Source organism: Azolla caroliniana, unplaced genomic scaffold, assembly GCF_043228905.1.
Source record: "Azolla caroliniana isolate FFs.n. ecotype wild unplaced genomic scaffold, voAzoCaro1.0.p SCAF_2, whole genome shotgun sequence".
NCBI classification, from domain to species: domain Eukaryota; kingdom Viridiplantae; phylum Streptophyta; class Polypodiopsida; order Salviniales; family Salviniaceae; genus Azolla; species Azolla caroliniana.
In genome coordinates this window covers 25,570,454-25,588,126 of record NW_028230437.1, presented here as the reverse complement: position 1 = coordinate 25,588,126, position 17,673 = coordinate 25,570,454, and the positions used below count along the sequence as shown (strand labels likewise).

Sequence of the window (17,673 nt, the reverse complement as noted above, 5' to 3'; positions counted from 1 at the left end):
TCTCTTCGATCTTTATTTTGTTCTGTTTGTATCTATGCTTCTTCTCCTCTTTATCTTCTGATCTCTCTGGATTTGGATTTCTTTTTCTTGTTTTCCTTTTTCTATGCCTCGATTAGGGTTTCTATTCTCATCATTCCATGTCTGAAATTGCTTTTCTAATTTTATTTCCCATCTTTCCGTGTCTGACTGAATCAGCGTGTTTTAGTTTCTATCTTCTCATCTCTGATTCCCCTTCCTCCCATCTTTCCTTGTGTGAATTAAGATTTTATACACGCTCTTTGAATTAGGTTTATTCCCTATCTTTCTTTGTATGAATAAGGGATTTTTTACGTCCATCTTTTCATGTCTCCATTATGGCTCTTCTTTGTGTATTCATTCCTGTCTGATTCAGGGGTTTCCTTTAATCTTTCGTTTTCATATTTTTATGTGTTTTAGACCTTCCGTGCATCCTTCTGTCGGCTGCTAGTGTTTTCATTCCCAAATCAGTTTTTTTTACATTCTTTCACTTATGAATTCAGGTTATGTTTTCTGTCTTTCCGTATCTGAGCTTTAAGGGTTTCTTGAATCTCTGCAGCGTTAGATTTCACCTTTTTTTCTTGCATCAATTTGAATCTCTTTTTTTCCTTCTTATGCTGTAGATTTTTTATTGTTGATACAGATCCATAAGTGAAACAGAACCATGGGAGAGGATTCGTTACTCAGAGAAACGCTTTTACATGATGATAATGGAAACATCAAAACCCAAGGAAACATTAAGAAAACCATATTCCAAGAGAAGAAGAGAAAGAAAGCACTTTTTCAAGATTTCAGTCTATTTCCATCAAGTGTGAAATATCTTGTATGGAATGAATTTTGTGAGAGGTTTTCATTCTATGGCATGAGAACCATCTTAGCCCTGTTCTTGTTAGAGCATGTTCGAATGAGTGAGACACAAGCCACAGAGGTTGTCCACTTGTTCATTGTTGCTTGCTATGCTACCCCAATCCTTGGAGCTCTTCTTAGCGATTGTTATCTGGTAATTGCAAAGAAAAAAAATATGTTTTCGGTTAAGTAGCTCATTTTCTTTCTGGTAATTGGTTATTGTATCAAAGGAAATCATTGTAACTTACAGTATTTCATTTTTTTGGTGAATGGTTATTGTATAAAAGAAAAGCATTGTGATTTCCATTTGCAGGCTAATCATCATGCAACCTGGTAGGGTCATAGAAAGGCGTAATGTTATTAGATAAGTAATCTTTTGTAGTTGGTAATTGTTTGCAGTTTGGTAATGTAAAAACATTCTGTTTTAATTCAGGTGTAGTTAGTTGTAAGTATATGTAGGTCTACAGAGGCAGTTTTATTTGGTCTTATAAAACAAAAAAAATTGTGTTTCAGTTTTGTTCTGTTTGTTATTTGCTTATGAAGTTCTGAACTAGACATATTATCTGGTAATGTTTGAGACCAGTTCTGTTTGTTATTTGTATATTAAGTTAAGCAAAAGAAGTATTCTTCGCTAATTTTCTAGAAGGAAATTGTCACGTTTGTGAATAGAAGCATTGTGCTCGAAGTTATTTCTGTTTGTTAAGTGTATATGAAAATAGATGTAGTTAAAAGTGGAGAGATTAATGACTGCAATGGAATGAAGAGATGGGGCAAAGCCTAAATCCGAGAATAAAATAGAGATGTAAAATTAGTACATATGGGGATATCTACTTCTGCATTACTGCATATCTCATCTATATTTGACCCTGACTGAATTATAGCTTGGCATGAAGGTAGAATTGGGAGACACTAATATTTTGCAAGATGTGCTCCACATTCATTATCTACGGCGCATAATCTTGAACATCAGAGTAAAACATTAAGTAAAGTAGTTTGGAAAGAGCCTAGTCTAGGGAAACATTAGGCAAAGTGGGTTCTTTCTCCTATGGGGTTTAAGCAATATTGGAGCCATCTGACACAGAATGGGCTGTAAATGACCTACAAACAAAGTGGTGGTGGCGGTTTTCCCCCTTTCTGCAAATAAAATCAGGGAGATGCCCATCAGGCAACGGCCAGAAAGAGCTACTAACCTTGTGGGGAAGGGCCCACAAAAGGGAACATCAGGAAAGTGGGGTCTTTGGTCAAAATTCTTGTATGTGCATGAAAACATCATCTATGCATTTGCAATTATGTGTAATTTGACGTGGCATTTTTTTTGTTTTGTTGTAGGGAAAATATAGTACAATCTTCTACTTGTCTTTGCTATACAGCATTGGCAACTGGGTAATGGCTTTGGCAGCCATGCCTCCTTCTGATCAGGCTTCAGTGTTCACCTTATATTGCACTGTGATTGCACTAGGGTTCATCGCATTCGGCACTGGTGGTATAAAGCCTTGTGTTTCAGCATTTGGTGGAGACCAAATTGAATGGTCTATGCCAGATGGAGAGGATAAAGACAGGGTGCGAAGAAAATTCTTTTCACTTTATTATTTTGCAATCAACGCTGGGGCATTCATATCCACCATTCTCACACCAATTTTAAGAGAAGATATGTCATATGCAGTGGCCTTTGCTGTACCAGCTTTCCTGATGATTTTTGCTGTGTTCATATTTTGGTTGGGTCGAAAAACATATATTGATAGGCCGCCAGAAGGTAACATTTTTCCAATTGTTAGTTTGGTGACGACAGATGCATTTCAGCTCAGAAAATATGTAAATACTTCCGATATGGAGGCGTCTAAAGGCAGTAGCGTTGCGGAGAAACATTGGCTCGATGCTGCGAAGCTAAAGCATGATGATGATGTGGTAGAGGATGTGAAAATGTTGTTTCAAGTGTTGGTTGTCTTGCTTCCTGCTCCACTTTTCTGGGCTCTTTCTGATCAGCAGTCATCAAAGTGGGTGTTTCAAGCTCGAGAGATGGATGGGTGCTTACCTTGGCTTGGTGGACTTGTTATTCAGCCTGATCAAATGCAGGTATTTTTTGTATTAGTATGGATATTAAATTATGATTAGACAATTTTCAGTGAAAAGAAAGGTAGAGATGGTATAGGTTACTGAAATTTTGACAATCCTTCAAGTTTTTCATGGGATATAGTTCTAATCACCTGAAAGTAAAAGTTGAGAAAAGCGACCGGAATTGGAAGGTTTTTAAATTTTCAAAAGTAGAGATAGGGTCATTTCAACCTTTTATCTAATTGTATAATAAAAGGACCAATTTCATTCCATTAAAATATTCTACAATAAACTCCCTAGGTTTTGATAACCCATTTTTCTGTGTGACTACCTACGTTTTCAGGCTATGAATCCAGTTCTCATACTGGTGATGATTCCATTGTTTGATCAAGTGATTTATCCTTGTCTTGAAAGAGTTGGGTTATCATTAAAGCCATTGAGAAGAATGCTGCTAGGTATGCTTTTGGGAGCATTGGCTTTCCTTACATCGGGGTTACTTCAGCTTGTTATTGAATCAAGAGCAAGCACTGGTGTGGGAAGCTCCTCTGTTTCAGCAACTCAAGTATCTATGCTGTGGCAAATTCCACAGTATATTCTGGTCACTGCTGGCGAGATAATGTTTAGTGTCACTGGTATTGAATTTGCTTATTCACAAGCACCCAATTCTATGAAATCGATGGTTCAATCGTTCTGGCTGTTGACAGTATCTGCAGGTGAGTGAAAATTATCTGATGCATTAGAAGTTAATGAATAAATTATACTTGATGCATATCGAATCAATTGCATGAATCTCGAATGCATTTAAAATCAATGAAAAAGGAATTATATATTATGCATTAAGACCAAATAATCTTTCATGTGCTCAAAATCATTTGAATATACTTCAGCCTTTAAAAAAAAAAGGTCAAATGACAATGAACTATGTCTGTTGTATTCAAGATTGATGATGGTTGATCGTACTTGATGCTTTGAAAATGGATAAAGAATTGATCATTATGTTATATTCCTTCAAATGGATAAAATCGCAAAAACTGAACTATACGTTAAAAGTACAAGTAGCCGTGATGCACTTAAAATCAATGAAGTTTGAATTATGTACATCCCAGATGCATGTGAAATTGATGAGGATAAATTGTGTTTGTTAATCGACGAAAAATAAGTTTTACAGTATACCTGGGCAATAATTATCAATGAGTATTTTTCATGTGTTATTTCAATAGGGAATCTTGTGACGGTTTTCATTGTTGCCCTAATTGGTGGGAGGTTGACGAAGGCCAACGAGTTCTTCTTCTTTTCGGGTGGCTGTGCATTTGCCATGCTTTTGATGATGTGGTTGGGATCAAACTTCAAATATAGAAACACAATATCTGTGGTGCAGCTTCATGACGATGATGTAATGAATATTGATAATACATCTTCCAGCTAGGATCATATAAGTGATGTAAAAAGTGCTGTATATATACTTGTTATGGGCATTGAATGTGTTTGCAAAATGTGCAATTGCTGAATGCCGTAGGGATATTCTCAAATTTTTTGTACAGTTGTATTATTTAATTGAATGCTTTCTATGAAACCGTTTGAATTGGGTGTCTATGTGGTCTTTGATGATGATATGGCATTTGTCATTGGGAGGGATGTGTGATATCTGGCAATAGAGAGGAGAGTTATAAACAAGGTAAGAACAAAAACAAAGCAATAAACCTAAGGTTGTATGTGGAATTTGGAAAAAAAGAATTTTCATGTGTATACATTTGGCGTTTTCTGTTAATTTATTTAACAATTTGAAGGCAATTGCCCAATTGGAAGGCTGTCAAAATATAGAAGGTTTATCTATCAGGCTTTATATCAATGCAATTAGACTGAAACATGAAGATAGAAGTTGGCTAGTTTTCTTATGTATGAGCACACATCCGTAATGCCTCAACCACAAATTAGGGCAACTGCTTAAAGATAAAGTAGGCAACAACATCAAGTATGCAACTCTCACATGAGAGACTACCATGGCTTACATTAGCTGACCGTGGGTACTACAGATACAAGTACTTCAACTGGAAATTTGACTGTTATATCTCAGTCAACCATGTAACTTCAAGTCACCTGATGCACATGAGTTAAACCAACATTAGTTCCATTGCATAAACTCTTCGACCCCTCAGGTTAGGGTGCATTTAGCGTAAACCAACTCTGTTCTTATGGATGAGATGGGCTTAAGCAAATTAAACCAACACCAAGTTCCAAACACATGAAACTCTATTACATAATCCCCTCAAATTAGGTCATAAACCAAGTAGCTGTTACATTTACCTTTTGTTTGTACTACCGTTACATTGTGTCCAAAGAATTAAACCACACAAATGCATGTAGTTATTCAAACCCCATGTTCACTATTTGGCCCTAAAATATAAGGCATTGCTTATGAAAAGACAACTATACAACCTTTTTGGAAGTATTAGTCAATTTCTTTTCTTTGTCACCTCAAGATTTAATTACTTTCATTGATTATGTATGCAAAGGCTAAGCCACGAAAGAAAAAATATTTCATGGACATTTCCAAAATTTGGCCTATGAATCACTGTACAAAGAATTATGTGGCATAAGACAATCTAGGTCGTCTGCATCTTTGCCGTGGCATAAGACAATCTAGGTCGTCCGCATCTTTGCCCTTGCTGTCTTCTTACTTTTCAATCTGGTGAAACTTTTGCTCCCCTTTTTCTTTATGTCAACAGGTCTTTTTGTTTTCTTAGCATGCTTGAATTCTTTCTTAGCTCTGATACCTTCATAGGATGCAGATAACTTGGCTCGCTTTCTTTGTAAACTGGTCTCATCATTCTCTACTTCTGCGTTCCTAATATGCTTGATCGGTGTTGATTTCTCGTTTGTGTTTTGTAAGACACGAGTTATTCGGAGAATCCGATCCCTCAGTCTTGTCTTTTGTTTCGATGAAAGTATGCGACGAGCACTGTCCTGCAAAGATCAAACCTCTCATATTAGGTCCAGCAGGGTATGGCTACTCAATAAGCAAATTTTTCAGATAAACCATCTGAACACCCCTGAGATTTAAAAAGTAACCAGAAAAGCCTTTGAAGCAGTAAATTATGTACGAGCATTCTGGCAATAGTTCGAATATTAGGGGTATTGTAATCAATGGCAAAAAGGTTGGCAGTATTTTGTTGTTTTCATGTATAATTTACTCTGTTTACCTTGGTTCTAAAAAGCACGAAGGCAATCCCTTTGCTTAGGCTAGTGTGAGGATCTCTAACAACCCTGATGGCTTCTACATCCAACTCTGGTGTGAATATTTGATAGAGTTCTTCATCCTGAAAAATCGTTATAATCCATCAGAAAGCTATAGACAACCTATTAGTATACCATACACTTCTGGTTCAATCCCGAAATTGTTAGAAAATACCTTTACATCATACGGCAGATTGCCAATAAACACTGATCGAGTATAATCATAGGATAATGAAGCTTTTGCATTTGTTGCTCCATGCGGTGCATGAGCAGCATCAACACGTATATGATTTCCTTTAAACTGATAGCAAAGTTGAAAACAATTTTTAGAACATCAATCAGCTAAACAGTAATCGGTCAAAGTTATTCAGTACAAGGTACAACAATAATCAGCCAGCAGATATGATACCTCTTTCATGTTGTGAACAAGAGCAGCATTTGCATGCAATGCTTCACCAAATACTATGTAGGCATGTTGACTGGAGCAAAAGTCAAATTACAAGAGAAAGAGAACAAAACTTTGTAAGACTAGATAACTCATTAGACCAATAATCCTTACAAAGTACAATCACCACATGTGCAGGTGGTAGATATAGAACAAAAAGAAACATTAAAGCTGAAATGAAAAATTAACCTTGTCTCCTGATTACATTATTTGTATCTTCCATTTAAATGGTTGTAATCAAGTAGACTAGCAAATACAATTCTTAGGGGTGTCTGCGATAGTTCCATTCTTGTTAGGAATTCTTGAATGTCAATACAACCTTGCCTGACATCCTCATGTGCAAGGCATTCCAAAGTGACAAGCACAAGTGTAGAGTAGTTTTTTTTGGAGGAAGAGAATTATATCATTGTGTAGAACTATAATGAGTGAAGAGGATCTCACTGTGTAGTGTGTGAAAACGTTGGATGAAGGATTTGGTGGCAACGAGGTCGTCTGATAAGGTCTTGGAGATGTAATGCATCAAACCTAGGGATTAGTAAATGATGATGTTTTCTAGCTTCTTTCTTTGTTTTTTTGGGCCTTACTACAAAGATTCACTCTCTAGAAAGCAAAATGATTATTAGGATGTATCTCTCACATTCTAAAAACGTGTCCCATGTAACATCAAGGCAATATGTATGTTTTGAAAAGATAATCACAGTACAGGAAATCATAAGTTCAAGATGAGTTTCGAAGCATATTTTCTCTGATTGGAAACATTTCCTAAAAATTAGGTTTATTTAAAGGACTCGAGTTGGAACAAACCTGTTAACTGCTTCATTGATTTGGCCCTTTATTATAGCTCCTTTCCTTGGAATTTTAGACTGCACATTTTTGCATCAATGGTTTAAAAACTTCATGATCAATATGGTCAATACTTCCTCTTTCTATAAAGTACATGGGCGATTTGAGCAAGTATTATAGTCAATTCGTCCCTTTTTTATTCTTTGCTGCGAGAAATAAGGAAATACTTACGGGTACTTTTACCTATTACAAATTTAGGAGATACATTAAGTGAGTCTTACATCTAACAAGGGTATAGACCTCAACCGCGCAGACTCAATAGGCCCATATTGTGAGAATTCTTTAACTAATGCCTTTTTCTTCACATTCAATGGCAAGTTCCCAATAAACACTGTTCTCTTCAATTTCTCTTCATCATCAAACTGCTTTGTTTTTGCATCATTCACAGATTCATCATAATCATCATCAGTTTCACTCCTCTTCTTCTGCCTAGCTCTCTCTTGATCCTTCTCCTGACTCTTTAATTTCTCATCTTTCTTAATATTGACAGAACTAGGTTTCTCTTTCATGGATAACACCTTATCTTCAGTGACACTGTCTCCAAGTCGTTTCTCATATCTAACTTCGATGGTTTCTTCCTTCTTCCTCTTTGCACCAATCTTTACACCATTTTCACTCTTTTTCACTTGGATAGGAACCACAATTTTCTTACCTGAAGTGTCAACCTTAGCATCTGAACTCTCCTTCACTTTGAGAATATGAGATATATTGTTGATTTTCTGTTTTTCTACATGCATATTCTGCTCGAGTGAATCATCCTCTTCTGATTTCTTATGGTTTAAAAACTTGATTTTGTCCTCCTTGCTATGCTCTAGATCATCTGTGCAACTTTCTACTCCTTTTTTCATCTTTCTTCTTGCAGAAATGAATTTCCCTGCCTTTATGTCCGTTTCTTCTTTTTCTGAGCCACCCTCTACTTTCTCTTCTTCAAACTTCCTTCTTGCAGAAACGGATTTATCTCTCTTCCTCCCCGTTTCTGGTTTGTTATTGACAACTGTTTCACTGAATTCTCTTGCTTTGACCTTCCTTCTTGCAGAAATGGACTCATCTCGGTTTCTGTTATTCTCCATTTCCGATTTCTTCTCGATAATAGTTTCATTTTCGATGGTAAGCCCAGAAAAGCCATTACCAGTACGAACAGTCGACTCCAAACTTTTCTTTCGTCGTATTCTTCCATGTTCAAGTTCATCCGTTAGTCTCGATTCGGAATGCTCCTGAATATCGAAGCTCTTCTTCTTCTTCTTCTTCTTCTTCTTGCGTCCTCCGGCTTCGACTTCTTCTGTTTGATATTCATTTCCATTCTTTTCTTTCTCACACATTCCTTTTTCTCCGGTTTCTTCCGTTTGATGATGAGCTCCATTGTTTTCTTCTACCACGGAGGAGGTCGAAGGGGCCTTTCGACGGAAAGCATTGTCTGAGAAGAGGGAGAGGACTCTTGATGAAGAAGGAGCAGGAGGAGGACCGAAGATGGAGTTAAAGAATGAGGAGGTGTTGCCGGCCGTCTGAGCTTCCATGGTTTCTTCGTGCAGAAACAGACAGAGAAAGAGAGAGAGAGAGAGAGAGAGAGAGAGAGAGAAACCTAGGCAGAGAAGATGGTCAAGAATCACTCCCAAATTACAAAAGTAGCCCCAATGTTTCCCAGACCTATTATATTTGGATGATTTTGCAGAAGTAGCCCCAAACTCTCGTTCTGCCCTTTCCCTCTTAGGGTTTCAAGGCTAGCAAGAGAATTCCATAAATTTAGGGTTAGGGTTTTTAGAATCAACTATCTATCAATCCATCCATCTATCAACTATCTATCGATCTATCTCTATCTATAGACCTATTATATTTGGATGATTTTGCAGAAGTAGCCCCAAAGTCTTGTTCTGCCCTCTCCCTCTTAGGGTTTCAAGGCTAGCAAGAGAATTCCATAAATTTAGGGTTAGGGTTTTTAGAATCAACTATCTATCAATCGATCGATCTATCTATCTATAGAGTGTGGTCTTATCAAACAAACAACTAAAGAAAACCATGGTTTACATTAAAATTCGACTGAACAAGCACTTGAGCTTGATGGGCCTTGTAACCTTACCACGTCATCAACTAGACTCTCGTCTCATTAAAAGTTATTGAGTTTTGCTTTAGGGCCCCAACTAAATCTTACGAGGATATCCTTAAAGTATCAAAAAATCCCAAGGTATGACGGTATGTATGAATACAAATTTAGCATGTTTTCGAAAAGCATTATTTTTCTTCATACATTAATTCTCTCTAGTTGACTCTGTGGTTTATGCCATAGCATCACATCCATAAAACTCAGGAGAACACAAGTTTGATCCCTATCCATGGTCTCCAAATGGGAGCCCCAAGGGTTAAAAAGATACTATATTTTGCTTATGTTCTCTTTGTGGCACACATTATCCACACAATATGTTTTCATAGCCTTATTGGCAATCTATTTGTACTAAGGTTCATATGGTTTATGGACATGCTCCAATGCATTTTTTGTGTTGAAGGGGTTTCCATGTACCTCAATCTACCTAAAAAATAGCCTCACTTTTATTCCCAATCATAAGTCGTTGATTGTATTGCTCCAAATTGTTTCATTGCAACTCGTACAATCTTGGTTCTTAAGCATCACTCGTTGAATATTGAAAACTTTGTTAGATTGAGTTGGATGAATCAAATCAAAGATTGACAACTACATAATGGGATTGATGCAATTACAATCCCATGTTGAATTTTTTCATTACGACAATCACAAAATTAATCAACGCTTTTATGTTTGATATTAGATATGCAATATATGTGCAAAAAATTAGCATGAAGCAATTAATGATGTGAGAGGTAGTTTTGGCCGAGGAATTGTGACATGTTCTGTAAGCCACAATCAAAATCCAAAAAGATATTCCTCATTGGCTACGAATGGACTTGTGCTTCTAGAAAGTAACGAATGTGGAGTGCAATTGTTTACTCAATCCATTTAGCATTACTTAACTTGGGATCTATGACAACATTTCTCAATACTACATAGTTTGGTTTTATATCCTTGCATGTGACATAGATCTATAATGAACACATCTTATGTTTCATGACACCATTTGACATACCACAAGCTTAGGTTTTATGAAACCATTTCAATACCACAACCTTAGTTTTCATGCAATAATTTCAATCCACAAGAAATTATACACCTATTTGTGATAATTTACCATCAAGTAAGCCACTCCACCAACTAACACACTCTTGTGCTTTGCCTTTTTTCTCATCATTTTAATATTATATCTAACTCAATTTATTAAACAAGATATATAACCTTAAAATTCGTTGAGGATATCCATAAGGCTACTACTGTTCAGGTTTGAATATATGTAAAGGCAAACTACATTGACTGTGATGATAAATCCAAAACATCATTTTCATCTAATAATTGGTAACTCTTGAGGTCAATGTGTAATATTAATTTTTCATTTGGATTTCTATAAGAATAGATTGTTTGAAAATTATGAGTGTTGGATAAGAATATTATAGCAACAAATCTATGAGATTTAACAATACTTAACAAGAATCCATACATATAACATAAACAAGAGTGCGTCTTCTATATAACCTTGAGATTAATTATTGGGACTTCAGGTTTCCCTTAACAAGAAACCAAACAATAAAAACTAACAGTACCTTGCAATAATATTAGGTATTTTGAGTCGGGCAATACCAAGCAAAACCTATCTGGGTATGGTTTTGCCAATGCAATCTCCAAGCTAGTGAGGTAATGATGTCGTTACGAATATAAATGTTACTATTCTGTGCCTTTCATTAAGGTAAGATACCATGAACACATTAACACCTCATTGATATAGACCCTACACAAATTAGATGCTTCTATTCTCAAAACCCTAAAGGAGAACATAACAAAATAAAACTAAAAGACGATACTAGCATATTATCATACGATGCTACACATAAAATCATAACATTCACAAACATTCATGCACTTGTTTTCGCAGTTTCCATAAGGGTGGATACTGCATCTTTAAGATTAGACACCAAAAACAGTCTACCTTGACAACCACATTGCCTTGATAATCAATCCCAATATCAAATTTCTTCGTGTAATCTAAGTGCTTCATATTCACAAGATGAACTAATTCTATATCATCAAATATTAAGGAACGCTATCTCGTGACCATTCCTAAGGGGTTATTCAGATAGCAAACCTATGTCATAGTTGAGAGGCTTTCTCTGAAATCTAGACGATGTAATGACATGATGCAGAACGAAGGATCCGCTCCAACTTACTGCAGAATGTAATGTATAGTTGGAAACCACAAACATTACTATAATTTCACCCTTGGAAGATTAAACTTCATGGTTGCAAAATACAAAAAAATGGCGATCTTGAAATGAAATTAGAAATTTAGAAAGAAATACCAATGAATAGACTTGATAATATACAGACTGAGTCATGAACCTAGATCAACCAACTCTAAGCCATCTTTCAAGTTCATCTTCTTCTTCATAAAAAGGTGGACGGCAATTATAAACTTCCTCAGCAGCATAACCATCTAGCTCATGGCCATGGTCAAGTATGCGAAGGTAAGGGCGCCCCTGGCTTAATGAATCTAACACAGATTTGCTAACACTATTCCAACCAAGTCCCAACCAACGCAATCTAGGGAAGTATGGTTTCTTGAACCACCCAAACGAAAGTAACGTTAGACCTTTGCAATTCCAAAGATCTAGTAATCTAAGGGTTCCACCAAAGCCACAACCTTTAAAAGTCATACTTGCTAAAGCTATAACAGAACTATCACCTATTCCTACACAATCACGCAAGCGTAGGTCTACAATTTGAACGCCACTATGAATAAGCTCAAGCACAGCCCTATCTGTCAGTGATGATACATTTGATAGATCAATGCACTCTAGTGTGTGTGAGATCGATCCTCCAACCAGGCCAGCAATACCAGCATCACTAACCCTCTGGCATCCACGAAGAGAGAGAGAAACTAGGGGTGTTTGCCCTTTTCCTAATGTTATTAATCCTTCATCACTAATATCTAGACCACTCAAGTTCAATGTCTTCAGTTTTGAAAGACCAGTGATGGCTATAAGTCCCCCATCTCCTACACACTTGCACCCTTTGAGATTGAGGCTCTCAAGGTTTTTACAATAGGATAGTTCTCTGACAGCAAAATCACTTATTAACCTGCAAGATGCCAGAGTGATTGAAACTAGTGTGATTGGAACCGCTGAGAAGTCACGGAATGTGAGATCTGTGACACGGGGAGACTTCAAAAGCTCAAATGTCTGAAGCTTCGGGAAACTATGCAAAATTTGTCTGCATGTTGCATCTGAAATACGAGAGAATCCACCCATTCTTATCATTTCCAACTTTCTACACCTCTCTGCTAATAAAAGGAAGCCCAAATCCTCTACTCTCTTAAATGTCGAGGAATAATAATCCTGGTTTCGCACAAGAACAAGCCTTTGTAGATTGGAAAGAGCTCCAAGATGTTGTATACCAGTTGTCGTAAGATCAAACGCAAGTAGAGGCTCTTCTGAAGGTTGATCTTGAAGTTCTAAATCTAAGAGATGAGGCATGTTTTGTGAAATAAGTAGCATAAGCGAATCCGTCAGCCTATCTAAATCTAAAGATAACTTTTGTAGATTTTGCAACGGAAAAGCCTTTGGTTGCATTTCTTCTACACTATTATGCTCAAATGGAAAGGTGAAAAGTTGTTTGACGTTCATTTCTAGCACATACCCAAGCTCTAGCACTCTCAATGACGATGAGACAAACTGTGGGATGGCTGCATATGCATGATAATCCAAGCTAGAAGCATGGTCCTTCAATGAAAGTGTCTGCACCAAACCAGATGAATGTTACATAATGCAAAAATGTTATTGAAATGAAGGTCATATAAGAGAAAATATTTTATGGGAATAGATATATGAACGAGTTTCAGAGGGGCATACCTCCAACATTGAGCATTGACGTAATAATTCCTCAAAACCAGGACTATGTACACCAATTACTCTAGTATCTTGCCAACCAAGCTCTACAGATAAAGACCTAAAAATGTGCAATATCAATTAGGCACTGTAAGTTGTTGCTTAACTCAAATTGTGCCATCAATGAAATGATTTTTCTGAGAATGAGTGAGAGAGAGAGTAGAGGAAGAGTGAAAGATATATCAACATCTACTAAGGGCCAAACTCACCAGGAAGAGAAATTCATTGGATAACACATTTGGTAGGTTGATGAGCATTTGTTACACAGCCTAAGAATGCAAGATTGCTATATATGTACAGTCATGGTAAAGCGAGATTCCCTCAAAGTCAATATATATTACAGAAATGGGAAATGGAGCATCCATTTCATAATTTTGAATGTTTCTTTTTATTTCTGTCCCATAATTGTTATAATGGACATTCAACCCAGCATCCTTCGTAGTTCAGCCTCCTTCTCCTCCACTCTTACCTAGCTTAACTTGCATATTTCATTATCAATCACAAACAATTTATAAAATGCTTTGGTCTCATACGTCATTTTGGCCTTTAGTAGATGTTGATATACTTTCTTCCTTTATTTCTTTCTCATAGCTCTTGGTGGAATCCATTCCCCATCCATCCTACTTAGTGCAGCCTCTTTCTCCGTGCAATTATAAGCATTTTCCTTCAATTTTCTGGCTCCCAAAACCCAATTTATTCTACCATGCCTATGTAGCAGTATGTTGCCTTTCTTTCAACCATGCCTATTGGCAACATACTGCAACATAGTTTAAATTGTTGGAGGATTTCAATGCTACCTCCGTTAAATTCATTGAATCCAGGTTACCAATACCATATTTCTACACAGTGTACATTCCTATATAATTTGGAAGAAACTCCAAACCCCTTAAATTTCCAGTCGTTCTACAAATGTCTTTGCTCAACTGTCATATATTGGTTAACCACAAGCATTCAAGACATGGGGGGGAGGGGGCATAAGAGTATATAAGAGTTATTCCCCTGTAAGATCCGTTCTGAAAGGTGTACACACATAATTGAGAAACAAAAATGTAGTAATAATTGGAACAAAATGACCTACCTCAAATCTCTGCAATGACACCCGATTTCTGTGAGGAGCTTTGAAGAGAACCAAACACAGTTTAGTAGTTGTAGTTCTTCAAGATGAGGTTTTGTAATGACGCCCAAAGCTTGGTCATCTAAATGCTCACAATCAATTTTAAGGCTTTTCACTTCTTGATTATTGTTGAGCAATCGTCTTAAATCATCATTTCTGGGTGCAAGGTCCTGAAAAGATCAGAATTGATGATCAAGTAGAGATTATGATGGTGATAATGATGAATAAGCAGAACAAAAGATGGTTAGTAACACAGGAAATCACGGACCAAAAGAATACCAATTCTCGCAAGAAGAAGAAGAAAAATTCCAATAGAAAGGAATACGAATGCATGCAAAGGAAAGAAGAGAATTTCCACAAAAAAGAAACTGAATTCCGGCAAGGAAAGTAAAGTGACTTCCAGCTATAGAAGAAAGAGAATTTTGGCAAAAAGGAAGATGAATTCTCTTCAGAAAACACAGATGAAACCTGACATGAAAAAGGGAATGAATGAACATGAATTCCGGTAAACACAAAGCAATTCTGTAGAAAGAGAACAAATTCTATCCAATAGAAAGATGAAAATCAGGACGATGAATTCCAGTAGTAAACTAATAGAAATTCCAGTGATGAAAGGAAAAAGAGAATGAATCTCTGCAAAAAAAACAAGACAAATTCTGGAAAAAAGAAGACGAATTCAGATAAAAACAAGACAAATTCTGTAAAAACGAAGAAGAAGTCCAGAGAATAAATAACGAATTGCGTGCTTCAGAGCACAGATCTGATTTCTAAGCCTTCCTTCTGGAAGAGTAAGAGGTATAGAGAGAGAGAGAGAGAGAGAGAGAAGAGAGTTCTTCATACCAGGAGATGGAAGCTCGGCAAGCGAGAGAGGGCCTGCGATGCAGAGATGGAGAGGAGACGAGAGGATGAGGCAGCGGAGCAGAGAGAAGGAATGTCGAGGCGGGAAAGGATGGTTTGCAAGAGAGCATCAGGGAGCTCCTCCATGGAACTTCCTTCGTCCTTCCTTCTCTTTCTGTCTTCCTTCTGTTTCTGTTTCCTTCTCTTTCTTTCCCTCTTTCTTTGCAATGGTGATCTCTTCGTTCCTGATCTGATCGATCTGATCTGATGACGATGATGATGATGATATTAAGAGAGAGACTGACACAGATAGAGAGAGAGAGAGAAGGTCATGGGTTCAAATCCTTGTATTCCATTTCCAAAGTAGCGTCTAGTTTATTAAGAGATAGATATGTATGGAGTAATAAGAGAGGTGAGAAATTTGGGTTTCGAACCCAAGACCTTACAATAGAGAGAGAGAGAGAGTTTACTAAAGGATTGTGTTTCTTTTGTTCAGTTTGGAGGTGTATCAGTTTAGTGTGGATGTCTCTAACAAGAGTAAGTCTATCTTCCTTCAGTTGGGTTTTTGCACATATGGAGAACAATGAACCGATGCCTCATTTTCAAATTATTTTTGAGTTCTTGAGGTATTGGGGGCTATGGTTCTATTGGAATATGTTGAATGCTTTCATTTTTTATTCGCAAGTTGGGGTGAGAAAATATGTTGTAAAGTTAAAAGGACTTCTTTTGTGGCTATTGACAGTGCTAGAGAAGTCATGAAATCTCAACCAGGAAGAGAGAGAACTCTGCAAGGTCACATGTCATCATACCCGCCATTTGAATTGGTGTGTAGGGTGGCATTGAGTTTGGTGTCGTAGTATTCTTTAGATCCCTAGATAGAAGGGTTCTATACTTTGTAATAAGTTAGTCATGGTGGTGTTTTTTGTTTCGTAATGGAAGCCATTATTTATGAAAGAGAGAGAGAGAGTTACTTTACAAGAAGAAGAAAAAAAGAGAGTTGCTCTCACTCTGAAGGCCGAAGACGCAAAAAACCTTCTTCAAGTATACTCGTTGCAATGGCTCATCGAAACCCCTAGGGTATATATTGTACTTTGTTTTTTCCAAGGGTATATTGGCTTTAAATTTTATGAGGATTCAGCATGTTAGTATAGCCTTGTTTCGCTTCTAATCACTAGGATTTTGTAAAAAACTTATAAAAGAAACTTATAGAAAACATGTTCTATAGAAATTTATGGAGGAAGTTGCCCCTCTTTGTAGTGTCAAATCAAGGGCCCCCAATGGAACTATCAACTTCCATGGACCCTTTCTTGAATATCAGTACATCATGGTAATGTACCGTATCAAGGTTCAACATCCCTTTATAAGTTGTTTTTGTATGTACAGGTTTTGGTGTACATACAATGTCTTTTATTCTACGTTGTAAGTCTCTAGGCAGATAACTTCAACTTGTAGTTTTCAGACATTTTCTAATACTATTGAAGAAAATCTTTCAAGGAAAAAAAGAAACATGTTCGACGACAAAAATGCAAACGCATGCTTTATTTAGTTAGGTTACTCAAATCGATGGGGGTTCCAATACATGGTAGAAAAAGGAACGTGTCCTCCTATTTGTCTTGCTTGGGATAAAGAAATTAAGCTCCTAGAATAAGCTAATTTGGGGAGTTTATGACAAAACCAAAATATTGTATCTTTCAATTTAATAGGATTAGCAAAGGATTTGACGAGTTCATCGTAAGAACGAGGTGTTGATACATTACCATGGGTTATAGACATGTTGCACAATGGACAAGAAGGTGAAGAAAATAAACCACGCCATCATCTTTGCACACAAGCTAGGAGTAAGATGGGTTTATTTGCGATGACAACTACCTCTAATGGGCTCCATTGCACGTGTTAAATCCATCAAGAAGGATCTTGGGCTCCATTTTTTGAGACATTTAAGCCCATCATAGGTGCAAAAATGGATATGCCATTTAAATTTTATGTCCCATGTAGCATAATGCCTTGAGTATAGGGTGTCATGTAATGTACTATGCATAAAAATTCAAGGTCTAGATTGTACTTTTTTGTATTGCACACTAAAGGTTATCATATGGAAAAACAATGATGTGTCATTTCATACTCTAGAGAACATGGATATTGCATGATATTATCATTGTGCAACTTCAATGTGTGAATATGTTACCGAGACTTGAGATTGAAGACAAAAGTAGCATGAGATATCCTTATATAAAATTTAGATCAAATGTATTCATAACTTATTTTGAGAACCGGATCTCTACATGAGGAG

General features: G+C 36.7%; 3 protein-coding genes across 3 annotated transcripts; 1 reads left to right on the top strand and 2 right to left on the bottom strand.

Moving 5' to 3' along the window:
• Positions 1-623: 623 nt before the first annotated feature.
• Positions 624-4,486, top strand: LOC147867826 (uncharacterized). The gene is made up of 4 exons (XM_087315637.1): positions 624-1,015; positions 2,191-2,934; positions 3,257-3,626; positions 4,134-4,486. Exons 1-4 carry the CDS (start codon positions 680-682, stop codon positions 4,337-4,339), a joined length of 1,656 nt encoding a protein of 551 aa, XP_087171763.1. The 5' UTR covers positions 624-679; the 3' UTR covers positions 4,340-4,486.
• Positions 4,487-5,362: 876 nt separating this feature from the next.
• Positions 5,363-8,985, bottom strand: LOC147867825 (uncharacterized). The gene is made up of 7 exons (XM_087315636.1): positions 7,657-8,985; positions 7,397-7,455; positions 6,557-6,626; positions 6,323-6,448; positions 6,114-6,230; positions 5,558-5,877; positions 5,363-5,520 (listed from the first exon to the last, which is right to left on the bottom strand). The coding sequence occupies exons 1-7, from the start codon at positions 8,947-8,949 to the stop codon at positions 5,517-5,519; spliced, it is 1,989 nt and encodes a 662-aa protein (XP_087171762.1). The 5' UTR covers positions 8,950-8,985; the 3' UTR covers positions 5,363-5,516.
• A 2,750-nt stretch (positions 8,986-11,735) lies between these two features.
• LOC147867824 (F-box/LRR-repeat protein 10-like) lies at positions 11,736-15,577 on the bottom strand. Its single transcript, XM_087315635.1, has 4 exons — positions 15,387-15,577; positions 14,511-14,716; positions 13,397-13,493; positions 11,736-13,282 (listed from the first exon to the last, which is right to left on the bottom strand). The coding sequence occupies exons 1-4, from the start codon at positions 15,528-15,530 to the stop codon at positions 11,894-11,896; spliced, it is 1,836 nt and encodes a 611-aa protein (XP_087171761.1). The 5' UTR covers positions 15,531-15,577; the 3' UTR covers positions 11,736-11,893.
• Between the last annotated feature and the right edge of the window lie 2,096 nt (positions 15,578-17,673).